Genomic DNA, 12,740 nt, shown 5'->3' with positions numbered 1-12,740 from the left:
GCAATACAGAAAGTTACATAAAAATAGCAAAATGTTTACATATCAGTGACGATATGAATCACCTGTGCCCGCTCAATTGGCGCCAACCGCTGCGGGCTCTGATTGGCTCCCTGGCCCTACTTAAACCCAGTCCTGTCAATCCCTTGTTGTCAGTCCGTCTGCGAACCTTTGTGTGTACAAGGCAAGCCTTTTTCGACCCTGACTCCGACCAGTCACGTTTTTGCTCCCGTTTGTCTCCGTCTACGACCTGTTCTGATCCCGACCGCGTCTGCTCTCCCGTCCCGGCTTACGACCCATTTTTGTTCCGACTTTGTCTACTCTCCTGTCCTGGCTTACGACTCGTTTCCGGCCCGACCACGCTTTGCTCTCCCAGTCCCGGCTACCGACCAGTTTTTCCGTGCCTGACACCGCCATCGCTTGCTACGGAAGATCCACTTCCGTGTTCAGATCACAATCCGAGTACGAGAGCGACTTGCTTCCCGCGTCCAGCGCACACCGGATCGTGGGCGCAGCCCTTTGTCACGGTCGCCTTGGTGACCAGTCTGCCCCGCCCCCTGGGCAACAGCTGAAAGCATTTCCACTAATGGTGGGTCTGTATTTAAGGCTGCATGGTGGGCTCTGCGGTTGCGGGTTCATTACTACTCATTATTCACAATCCCGGTCTGTTATGCCTTGTCCTGTTTTAATCTGTTATGCCTTGTCCTGTTTTAGTCTGTGATGCCATGTCCTGTTGAGTTCGTGCCGGAGGAACTCTGTATTGTTCTGTTTTGCCTCGGAGTATTGGGCGACTTCTATTTTATTAAATAAAACCTATGGATCGTCAACGCATTTGAGTTCTCCCTTCATGCCTCCTGCCTCCGTTCTGGTCCGGTCACCTTCCACGCCACCACGCCTCGTGACAGAATGAACCCGCCAACAAAGAGAACTCAGCGAACGATCCCAGCGCGACTTGGGGAGAGCTGGAGAGCGCAGTTCGGCAGGCGCCTACTGAGTTGGCCTTCCCTGCTCGTTCGAACCACGGCCCCGCCCGTCGTGGCCCTTGCTGTGCCTCGAATCGACTCACGGGAGGAATTGACGCCTGCCTGTTCGACTCTCATGCCTGCCTGCCCGACTCCCGTGCCGATTGCCTGCTATTCCGTCTCCCCTGCGTGCCAGCCCGACTCCGACTCCCAAGCCTGCCTGTTCGACTCCCAAGCCTGCCTGTTCGACTCCCAAGCCTGCCTGTTCGACTCCCATGCCTGCCTGTTCGACTCCCATGCCTGCCTGTTCGACTCCCATGCCTGCCTGTTCGACTCCCATGCCTGCCTGTTCGACTCTCATGCCTGCCTGTTCGACTCCCATGCCTGCCTGTTCGACTCCCATGCCTGCCTGTTCGACTCCCATGCCTGCCTTGAGTCTCCCTGTACTGATTTTTGTTCAGTCTTTCCTGTCCTGTCTTGTCTGTTCTGAATCTGTTCCCCCCTGAGTCTGACTCTTCTGAATCTGTTCCCCCCTGAGTCTGACTCTTCTGAATCTGTTCCCCCCTGAGTCTGACTCTTCTGAATCTGTTGCCCCCTGAGTCTGACTCTTCTGAATCTGTTCCCCCCTGAGTCCGACTCTTCTGAATCTGTTCCCCCCTGAGTCCGACTCTTCTGAATCTGTTCCCCCCTGAGTCCGACTCTTCTGAATCTGTTCCCCCCTGAGTCCGACTCTTCTGAATCTGTTCCCCCCTGAGTCCGACTCTTCTGAATCTGTTCCCCCCTGAGTCCGACTCTTCTGAATCTGTTCCCCCCTGAGTGCGACTCTCCTGAATCTGATCCCCCCTGAGTGCGACTCTCCTGAATCTGAACCCCCTGAGTGCGACTCTCCTGAATCTGAACCCCCTGAGTGCGACTCTTCTGCATCGGCCTGACCTGAGTGCGACTCTTCTGCATCGGCCTGACCTGAGTGCGACTCTTCTGCATCGGCCTGACCTGAGTGCGACTCTTCTGCATCGGCCTGACCTGAGTGCGACTCTTCTGTAGAGGCCTGTCCTGTTTACCTGTTCTGATTTTGCCTGTCCTGTTTACCTGTTCTGATTTTGCCTGTCCTGTTTACCTGTTCTGATTCTGCTCTGATTTTGCCTGTCCTGTTCTCGTCGGTTCTGCCTGTCTGTTATCCCCTGTCCAGCTTGCCCGCCGGACCCCCCCCTGCCGAGCGCCGATTCCGATCCGCCCGACGCAGATGGCGCCTGCCTCTCCCCGTTCCTGCGTGTTCGGAGGAGGGAGCGGGGTTGCCCCAATCGTGAGCGTCGAACCATTCCGGGGCGTGAGGTTGTAATTTTTTCTTTTTTGGGACCTCGGGAGCTGTCCCTTAAGAGGGGGGCTCTGTCACGGTCGCCTTGGTGACCAGTCTGCCCCGCCCCCTGGGCAACAGCTGAAAGCATTTCCACTAATGGTGGGTCTGTATTTAAGGCTGCATGGTGGGCTCTGCGGTTGCGGGTTCATTACTACTCATTATTCACAATCCCGGTCTGTTATGCCTTGTCCTGTTTTAATCTGTTATGCCTTGTCCTGTTTTAGTCTGTGATGCCATGTCCTGTTGAGTTCGTGCCGGAGGAACTCTGTATTGTTCTGTTTTGCCTCGGAGTATTGGGCGACTTCTATTTTATTAAATAAAACCTATGGATCGTCAACGCATTTGAGTTCTCCCTTCATGCCTCCTGCCTCCGTTCTGGTCCGGTCACCTTCCACGCCACCACGCCTCGTGACACCCTTCCTCTTTCTTTCAATAAAACTTGTGGTAAACGTTACGCAATTGGGTCCTGTTTCCGTTCTGCTTCTGACATTACAAATATAATTTGTTTTTATGGCCTTCTGTTTCTGAGAAAGCTTTATGGATATCATGTTCATTTCACATTGAAAGGCAATGAAAGGAATTTTTTCTACTAGTAAGTTTGCATTTGTGTATGTAGAATGTGTTGTGAGACATTGTCCAGTGTACCTCAGGAAATTACCATTGATATGTTTTCTTTTTTTAATTTAAGAGATCAGCCAAGAAGGTAACAGTAGATTACTAGTTCATTATATGATGATTATTATCGTACATAAAATGTATCTTCTATACAGAAGGCCCCACTCCACAAAAAACTGGGTCCAAACGGACCTTATATGGGTCATAAGTGGGTCCATCCTTTATTTAAGTTAATTTATTGAGAGTAAGGGTCATTTTTTAAAAACAAAAACAAAAATTTTGCTTAAAATCTTAAATAGTATGCTCAAATCAGGCAAAAACCCTGGGTTATTTCGACCCAACATAGCGTGTCATCTTTTTCAAAGCAGCCAAAAAAATTGGGGTTATACCTTATGAAATAGGCTCCAAAGGGAGTTGGGTTATTTTCTTGAACTTAACCTTAGAACCGGGTCGATTTTTTTTTTTTAACAATCTTTAAAATAATAAATTTACGTTTTTAAAAACTAGTTTTAATGCTTTTTATTTCTTGAGTGAAGCCTTTTTTGTAATTAAATTTTTATCAATCAGTTGCACTCTCAAAATGTCATCCTTAGTCCAGCCAGAATAGTCCTTTAAACCTTTACAAGCTCCTAATTTCCCCCCAGCGATTTTGGGATCTGGTATCAGTACTGTCACACACACGCCTCTGCGTCTCCGAAAAACAACAGTGACCAGATGAGGAAGGTGCTGTATCTGAGTCTGATAAGGAGGCTTCTTCTGCAACTGATAACCATGGAAACCAGTCATATCTTTTTCATGTGGAGGAGCAAACCTCTACCCCAAAAAACGGACTGGAGAGAAAAGGAGCACCTCCAGGCTCTATTTGCCCAAGACACACTGCAGGTAGTGTTGCCCCTACACCAAACGTGGTCGAGAGATTCATCAACTGTAGCCAGTGCAGCAGGTTTTAGCAACTAGACATAGTGTGATTGATCAGTGGAACCTCGGTTTTCGAACGCCTCTCAGTTCGAACAAATAGGAGTCCGACCAAAAATTTCGAGAAATTCTTGCTTCGCTGTTGCGTCAAAAAATCGGAGTTTGAACGCCGGTAATGCCTGAGTGCGTACGCTAGGGTGCGATGCTGAGCGGCGTATGGGTGTTTTAGCCCCTAATTATGCCTCCGTAGAAAGTCAGTGCAAGCAGCAAAGTTGCTACAGGTGAAAAAAGAAAAGTAGTGCGTACAACTATTGCATTTAAGAAAGAAATAATATCAAAATATGAAGGAGGTGTGCGAGTGTCTGATCTTGCTAGGGAATACAGCATGGCTAAATCTACGTTTAGTACGATACTAAAGAATAAGGAGGCTGTGAAATCTAGTGATGTGGCTAAGGGAGTGAGTGCTACAAGCAAGCAATGGACACAAGTTTTGGAAGAGGTTGAAAAACTTTTGATGATTTTCCTCTCCCCACCGTCCACCTGAGCCTTCTGCTGACCACCACAAAGGTAAGAAATCCTATTCATAATTCTTTTCTTTATCCTTTTTTTTTATTTTTACACGTTCATGTTAGCGTAATCTTTCGTACGGAAGATTACGATAACGCGAACGTACGATTAGCCTGAGTTAGTTTACGTTAAACATTCAAGGTAAGTAGCTCAGGAGGTAGAGCGCTCGTCTTGGGATCAAGGGATCCCAGTTTGAATCCCGGCTGGTCCGTGTTACATGTCGAAGTGTCCTTGGGTAGGACACTGAACCCCTAATTTCACATTTCATTTCATTACATTCAGGGTGTTGGAACGGATTAAAACGATTTACATTATTTGTAATGGGAAAAATGATTTCGGTGATCGAACACATCGGTTTTCGAACAGGGTTCTGGAAGGGATTATGGTCGAGAACCGAGGTTCCACTGTATTTGAATATGAACATTTTAAACAATTGGCAATATCTGTCCAAAGGTTGTTCTGATTGAAAAAATGAAAGCATTCAGTGCACAGCGTCCAGACACACATGACCGTTTCTTCTTTTTAATGTTGCTTAGCAGTCTTACCTGAGCTGAGTGAGACCGTGTCTTTCTCCCAGGACACAACGCTGACGTAGGACTCAACAGAAGCTGGGATAATGCACTTGAAGACGGCTACACTGCCCCGCATAGCCTTCTGGTCAGCCACTCTGACCGTGTAGGGTTCCCGAGAAACTATAACAGACAAACAGCGAACTGAAACATATTGACTGTAAACTATTTTCTTTACATAGCTTTGAGATCAAGGGATGTTGTAAATATCGTAATTGGGGACTGTACATCCTTTTAAGATTCAGTGATAAAGGGCTATAATGATACAAGTAATTTGATATTTGTCACAGTTGCCATGGCGCCCAATTGGTCCCGCCCGTGTGTTTTGCCAGCTGCGGCAGACAGATTGGCTTTCCATCTTTTTAAGCTCAGTGCTGTCATTTTTCCTTTGTCAGTCCGTCAACGAACCTCTGCCCCGCAAGACGTGGGTTCTGACTCAGTCATGTTGGTATATTCAGTCCGGTATCCATCCATCCGCTTATCCTCAGTAGGGTCGCGGGGGTGCTGGAGCCCATCCCAGCCATCTCCGGGCAGTGGGCAGGGGACACCCTGAACTGGTTGCTAGGCAGTCGCAGGGCACACAGGGACAGACAATTCGCTCGCTCATTTACACCTAGGGACAATTTGGACTGGCCAATCAACCTGACATGCATGTTTTTGGAATGTGGGAGGAAACCGGAGTGCCTGGATAAAACCCACGCAAGCACGGGGAGAACTTGCAAACTCCGCACAGGAAGGTTGGTAGCTGGATTTGAACCCATGACCTCAGAACTGTGCCGCACACGCGCTAACCATAGCGCCGCCGTGCTGCCAGTCCGGTATTGTTCCCGTTTAATTTTGTCCTGTTTAATATCGATTTCCAGATTCGTTCCCGTCTATTTTTGTCCTGTTTATTATTCTCTCCAGTTTTTGATCCCGTCTTGTTTGTCCTGTTTATTTTCAATATCCTGTTTCATTATCAATCCTGTCTGTCCGTCCTGTCCGGTATCGACCCCATCTGTCCAATATCTACTCGAGCAATTGGTATCGATCTCGGTGGCCTCTGGCTTCCTATCATTCCACGCCAGACTGCTGCCCAACATGCATGACTCTCCATTTCCCGGAAAATAAAAGGCTTGTGTGAGAAACGTCACGCATTTGGGTCCTGATCCTGTTCTTGTGCATGACAATATTCCTACATTGCCGTAACAAAAATAAGTCTGACTATTTTAAGGCTCATTTAGTTTCTTGTAAAATAAGAATATATATACTAAAATTATTTGGGGTACGGCAGCCCTTCTACATACAAGATTAATTTGAGCCTGTATCTAGAATTTCTCGTATCTCGAACAAATTTTCCCCATAAAAAATAAGTAAAAACCAATTAATCCGGTCCCGGCCTCCCTAAACCATTCAAGTTAACCCCTAAATATCTATAAGTGACATCTTTGTGATCTCAAAACCATATTCACATAGTAATTGAACATAAAAATAAAGTAATTAGATAAATAACAACACAAGTGTGCTGGATCAGGTCTGTATGGTGGGAATTGCAAGTGCTAACGCAGCGAGTGGTCTTCTAGTAATAGCGTCTGGAAATTCTCGTAAGTATGGCTTTCTTGTGTATGTCAGGCAAGCTTTTTGCCTGAAAGGCATCTCTTTTTTTAAATATCTGGAATTTTGTATTTACATTTTTAAAGATTTCAGAGCACAAATGAAATTAAATGTTTTTGAGATGAAGTGTTTGGGGAGTATGTTAGGAGTGACAAGATTGGATAGATTGAAATGAAATTGTGAGAGACAGAACTGGAGTAGTAGTGGAACTGAGAAAGCGTGTGGAGAGTGTACTCGGTTGGTTTGGACACATGGAGAGGATGGATGAGGAGCGAATGTTGAAGAGGATCTAGAGAGCGGAAGTCAATGGAAGGAGACCAAGAGGAAGGCCGCCATTGACGTGGATGGATGGTGTTATGAGTGCACTGCAGGAAAGAGATCCAAATACAGTGGAAGCTAGAGCTCTGGTTGGTGATAAGAATGAGTGGAAACGTGTTGTAAATGTATAGTGGGATGTTTTTCCACATGTTCTAAGGGATGGGCGGGGCACCCGTATGATGCAGCAGGGGTAAACCAGTGAAAGCTGTCGGGCCATGCTGTTGAACAGAAGAGTGTGTTGTGTCACCCTGACCTGAGTGACACGGCCGCTTTCTTGTGTCCCTTGTGGGACGAAAGCATGACTAACTTGGGTGCCGAGGTGCTTAACTTGTTTGGGTGTTTGGGCAATTGGGTTGGCCATGATCCAAAGATTTTTGTATGTGTTTTTTTGCTCCTTTTTCCCTTTTTATTTTCTCTTTTTTTGTATGTGTTTGTCCTTGCTGTCGGTCACCCCTCTCGAGGGAAATGACCAGGATAGATAGATAGATAGATAGATAGATAGATAGATAGATAGATAGATAGATAGATAGATAGATAGATAGATAGATAGATAGATAGATAGATAGATAGATAGATAGATAGATAGATAGATAGATAGATAGATAGATAGATAGATAGATAGATAGATAGATAGATAGATAGATAGATAGATAGATAGATAGATAGATAGATAGATAGATAGATAGATAGATAGATAGATAGATAGATAGATAGATAGATAGATAGATACTGCGGTACTCTTACCAGCTTTAATGTGGACATCCTGACTTCTAATTTTGCCTGCGGGGTTTTCGGCAGTGCAGTAGTACGTGTTGTCGTGGATCAATTTGCTGAAGCTGGACGGCAGGAAGTTGAAGATCTGAAGCGTTCCATTGGGGTGGACGTGGCGAATGCCCGGGACATCGTAGATCTCCTCCCCGGTGGCCAGGTACCAACGCAGCGAGGCGGGGGCCGCACCCCCGGCGGGACAGGGCACCGAGGTCCCTGTGGTGCTGGCGAACACTACCTCTTGGAGCGATGCATTGACAAAGTATAAGCTGGAATGGAGGTCCTCACTGAAAACTGGAAACGGGGAAAAGAAAAACTGTCAGGATTTGGACCGCCACCTTGCCCCAGAAGGTGCCAACTGGGTTTGGAGCAAGACACACCTGTCCCCCTAACCCTTTATAACACATGTGTCAAAAGGGCGGCCCGCGGGCCAAATCACGCCCCCTAAGGGATTGAATCCGGCCCGCAAGACAAGACTCAGAGAAGCGCAAGAGAAAAACAAGCTGCCGGTTGAAATATGTCAACTTGATGTTGCCAAAGCCAGGTGCCTCTCACAAAGGGACTGTACTTGTATTTACCTCCCTCTCTCTCTCTCTCTCTCTCTCTCTCTCTCTCTCTCTCTCTCTCTCTCTCTCTCTCTCTCTTTTCCACCCCTTTTCTCCCACTCTCTGTCTCTGTCTCTTTCACTCTCCGTGTGTCATGTCCAGCATGGTCGCCGTGGCGACCGGCTGGCCCCGCCCCCTTGGCACCGGCTGTAGCAGATTTTCTAATTTGCGTGTGTGCTTCTTAAGGGCGGGTTTTGGGGATTGCCGGTTGCGGGTTCATTGCATTACTTTGCATTATTCTGTTCTGTTTGACTTGAGGAAACCTGTACTTGCCCGTTCTGAGTAAAAGCCTGTTTTGTGAGTATTCCTAGTCTGAGTTCCTGTTTGCCTGTAAGCCTGTTTTTTTTTTTGTCCCTGAGTGTTGGACGACTTTTATTTCCTTAATAAAAGTAACTGATCGTTAACGCGAATGAGTTCACCCTTCCTGCCTCCTGCCTCCGATCTGGTCCGGTCCCGTGACACCGTGTCTCTCTTTTTCTCTTCCTTTGTTCCTCTTTGTCTCTTTCTCTCTGTGTGTCTTTTTAACTTCTTTTGTTCTAACTTCCTTTTTTCCTTTTCTCTCTTTTCTCTTTCTCTCTTCCTACCCTTTGCGCTTTCTTTTCTCTTATCTCTCCTTCTGTCTTTCTATTTGTCTTTGGATTTCTTTCTGCCTCTCCCTCACTTTCCCCCTCTCTCATGACTTCTCTTTTTACCTCTTTTGTTTCTCACACTGTCCCTCTCTCTCTTTTTGTCCCGCCCTCTCTCCTTTTCCCTCCCTCTTTCTCTTATTTATTTATGTCTCTTTTTCTTTCTCTCTCTTTTTCTTTCTCTTTAATCTACTAGTCCGGCCCGCGACAGAATGTTTGTGGTATCGTGTGGCCCCCGAGCTAAAATGAGTTTGACACCCCTGCTTTATTAGGACTGGTTGGACCACATACTGTGTCCGGTCTTTATCACTACACTGTCTAGATAAATTCCTGGTATCCGTTTTCATTGTTTTCCACTTTCATCCTAGATTCCACTTCAACGTCTGGCTTTTCGTTCGTTTGTTTGTTTGTTTGTTTCTTGTTTGGACACTTTTGTCTTTTTTAACTATTTCTTTGTTACTTAGTTCCTGTGTTTTGTTATCGAACATCATCCATTTTTTTGAACACCACCACAGCCTCCATTCATGCTTTCCTGCATCTAGTTCCACCTTAAATCGTAACAAAAACAGGGTCATACTTGGTAAAGTGTAAACAATAAGCCAAATATTTGGATTGTTGTGAATTGTGTGGTCTATTGTATGTAGATGGACAGGGTTGGTTAGGGTTACTTTAACTTGATTACTATCAATTACTTTTGGATTACTTGTCAGGGGGACCAGAACAGAGCAGGAGACCCCAGAGCGTTCGTTACAAGTCTTTATTTGGGGAAGCGTACAGGGTTAGCGGGAGACGCGATGACCGTCGGACGTCAGCAGCAAAGCCGTGAAGACAACTTCGGAACACGTAGCCAATCGTAGCGTGGGACAGAAGCAGGTCGAGTTTACCGGGACTGGAGAGAAGATCGTAGCGTGGGACAGAAGCAGGTCGGATCGGAGGCAGGCAGGCAGAATCAGGTAAACAGGTCAAGAAGGCACGGGTAGTCGGGAGAGTCATACGGGGTACAGAAGTAATCATCAGACGAAGAGGTCTCGGCGTAGCGTGCTTAAAAAGGGAGCGCATCCCAGCGCGCCAGATGATTACCCCAGGTGGCTCCACTTAGGTAATCATGACATTACTCAAATACCAAATTCTAATAAGAGACAAAAGGAACTAAATATGAATAAAATTATTAAATTTTGTGCAGGCTTGGGGAGTAATGGAATACATGGAACAGCAAAAATGATGTTGGCTGTTTGGATTTATTTTCATTTTGTTTCTGTCGCATTTTATGTTAGTTTTGCCGGAGATCAAAGAGATCAAAGCCAGGAGAGAAAGCTTACCACGTGTTGTGAGTCATAATTTTATTTTAGTTTCTTTTGTCTTTTATTAGCATATTTGGTATTGGAGTAATCCAAAAGTAATCAAAAGTAATCAAGTTAAAATAACCCTACCCAACCCTGTAGATGGAACCGCTAACAAGCTATGTTAATATCGACGGCCATCTTGGACAAATATCTACGCTACAGCAGCTGCACGATCAAACTGAGTCAATTGTGGGTCCGCCATTCAAGCCCGGCTACGAGCACCGTGGCTAGGCTCTAAATGGCTGACAGTGACACTGACGGTAGGCTCAGACTCTCCCTGGAGAGAAAACATTTTAGCACTTCATAAATTTCTAACAAGGTTTCAAATTGCAGACTTTTCCAATCTCTTCCCAGTCTTACGCAGCTACAGACCAGCAAAAAAAGACTTGAATATCTTGCTCATGGGGGTCTCTCTCACACTTACACGACATTTCTGGAAATACAATCTTAGATTCTCAAGTGATACTGGTAAAGTATCTGTTATGTATTGGCGTGGACAAATGGACATGGAAGTGTTCAACGAACACTGTAGGTATGTTAAAACAAGTTGCCCAAAACCAAACTGTTGATAAAATACAAAAATATCGCAGGAGAGTTTCTACGCTCCAATTAAATGAATGCTTTTTAATACCGTAAATTCCGGACTATAAGCCGCTACTTTTTTCCCTAACTTTCAACCCTGCGGCTTATTCAGTGATGCGGCCAATTTATGTAATTTTTCTAACGGCCGTTAGCTGCGCTTGATTGTTGCTACCATTAACTGCCCTGTCAAAGCTATATTATTATTATTAAAGCTTTGAAAACTCTCTCGGTGTGCCTTCTTTTTTTGTAAATATGTGTAACCCATGTATAATATGTATTTGCAACTGTATATTTTTGTAATGTATCTATTTGTATTTATTTTAGACACTTATTCTGATATGATTTGCACGGGTGAACAAAAAATGAGGGGTGGAACAAACGCGGGGTGCCGAGTTTAAGTGGGGACCGCTAAAGGTGAGGGACAGACAAGGAAAGAAGAGGGGGTAAAAAGTTGGTTAAAGAAAAATGAGTTGGGTGAGTAAATGTGTTCATCTGATATATTTTTCTCACCCTTACCTTTGGAAATATACACTTTTTTCCTTGGATTACTTTCAACGGGACCTGGACTCTGCAGGTCTGCATCAAACCTTAAGTACCGGTTTCATTTAGCGTTCATTCTGCCGGCTGTGATTTTTGGACTTTGGACTTTAATGAAGGACATTTAGTTTCAATCGCGGGGCTTGAAGTCGGGTTTGGATTAATTTTGTGTTTGTGTTACATGTTAAAATGTGGGCTCATGCGGCTTATATACAGGTGCGGCTTGTGTATGTACAAAATCGTTTTTCCTCTTAAATGTGGTGGGTGCGGATTATAATCAGGTGCGCTCTATAGTCCGGAATTTGTGGTAAGTGTCCAAAAAGACCTATGTCCAATGACGTACATGAGTCAGGGTTTTGTCCAATACCTTAGGAAAATTATAAATGTGGCGTTTTGTAAATGAAGCTAAATACATATCAGTGGTAGGCCATGACAGCCTGCAAGGCCTTTTCTGCTAAAATATCTGAATCATGTGATGTTAATTATAGTTTGTCCATTAAATAAATAATTTGAAATTGTCTCTTAGCTTTCCCCCTGGTTACACAGCTTCCAGATGTGTGCTTCGATATTTAATCACATTTCAGCCATTTCTTGTTGCTATGCTCAGAATTCTACTCTGAGGCCTGCAGACAAGAATCTGCAGACTCGCATGAGACAAGTGATGATTAAACTGTTGATTTAACCAATTAGATCCCGAGTTGGTTTAAATTTGGATCATTAAAGGCGCAAAGAAACGTTACCGCTTCACCAAAAAAAGGGGGCGATAATTCACCAAAACGATCTTGCCAACAGTCATTAAATAAGGAAAAACATTGGTGTGTTGTTTAGACAGCAAGAGGTTGGACAAATCCAAAGTGAACAAGCCTTGAGTGAGCAGGAAAATGATTTGTCCGCCACTTTCAGCCTTGAGGTGAGAACTTAAGCCTGACCGTTTATACCAGGGGGTGTCAAACAGGCGGCCCGCTAAGGGATTGAATATGGCCCGCAAGACAATGCTGGGGGAAGCACAAGAGAATAATGAGCTGCATGTTGAAATATGTCCACTTGATGTTGCCAAAGCCAGCTGCCTCTCACAAACACGGTACTTGTATTTATCCCTCTCTCTCTCTTTCTCTTTCTCTTTATCTTCCTCTCTTTCTCTCTCTCTCTCTCTCTCTTCTTCTGTTTTCTCTCACTCGCCATCTATCTCTCACTCTCTCTGTCTCTTTTTCTCTTCTTTGTTCCTTTTTGTCTCTTTCTCTGTGTCTTTTTACCATATATCGCTCTCTCTTCCTTTTTCCTTTTCTTTCTCTCTTCTCTCTTTCTCTTGCTTTCCCCTTTTCTCTTTCTCTCCTTCTCTTTTCTCTCCTTCTCGCTTTCTATTTCTCTGTGGATTTCTTTCTTTCT

At 45.1% G+C, this 12,740-nt stretch overlaps 1 protein-coding gene across 1 annotated transcript in view; it reads right to left on the bottom strand.

Annotated features, from left to right (window-relative positions):
- The window catches only part of dscamb (Down syndrome cell adhesion molecule b), a 254,521-nt gene that overhangs the window by 198,775 nt on the left and 43,006 nt on the right, over positions 1–12,740 (bottom strand). Inside the window, exons 2-3 of the mRNA XM_088345171.1 lie at positions 7,638–7,955; positions 4,959–5,105 (exon numbers count right to left, since the gene is read on the bottom strand). Of these exons, the coding sequence (XP_088201297.1) occupies positions 4,959–5,105; positions 7,638–7,955 (465 nt within the window). The remainder of the gene's footprint in view (positions 1–4,958; positions 5,106–7,637; positions 7,956–12,740) is intronic.

Source organism: Urocampus carinirostris, chromosome 10 (assembly GCF_059441175.1).
Source record: "Urocampus carinirostris isolate Australia breed hairy pipefish chromosome 10, RoL_Ucar_1.0, whole genome shotgun sequence".
In the NCBI taxonomy this organism is placed as follows: domain Eukaryota; kingdom Metazoa; phylum Chordata; class Actinopteri; order Syngnathiformes; family Syngnathidae; genus Urocampus; species Urocampus carinirostris.
The sequence above is the reverse complement of the archived record's forward strand: the minus strand, read 5'-3'. Positions and strand labels throughout refer to the sequence as shown.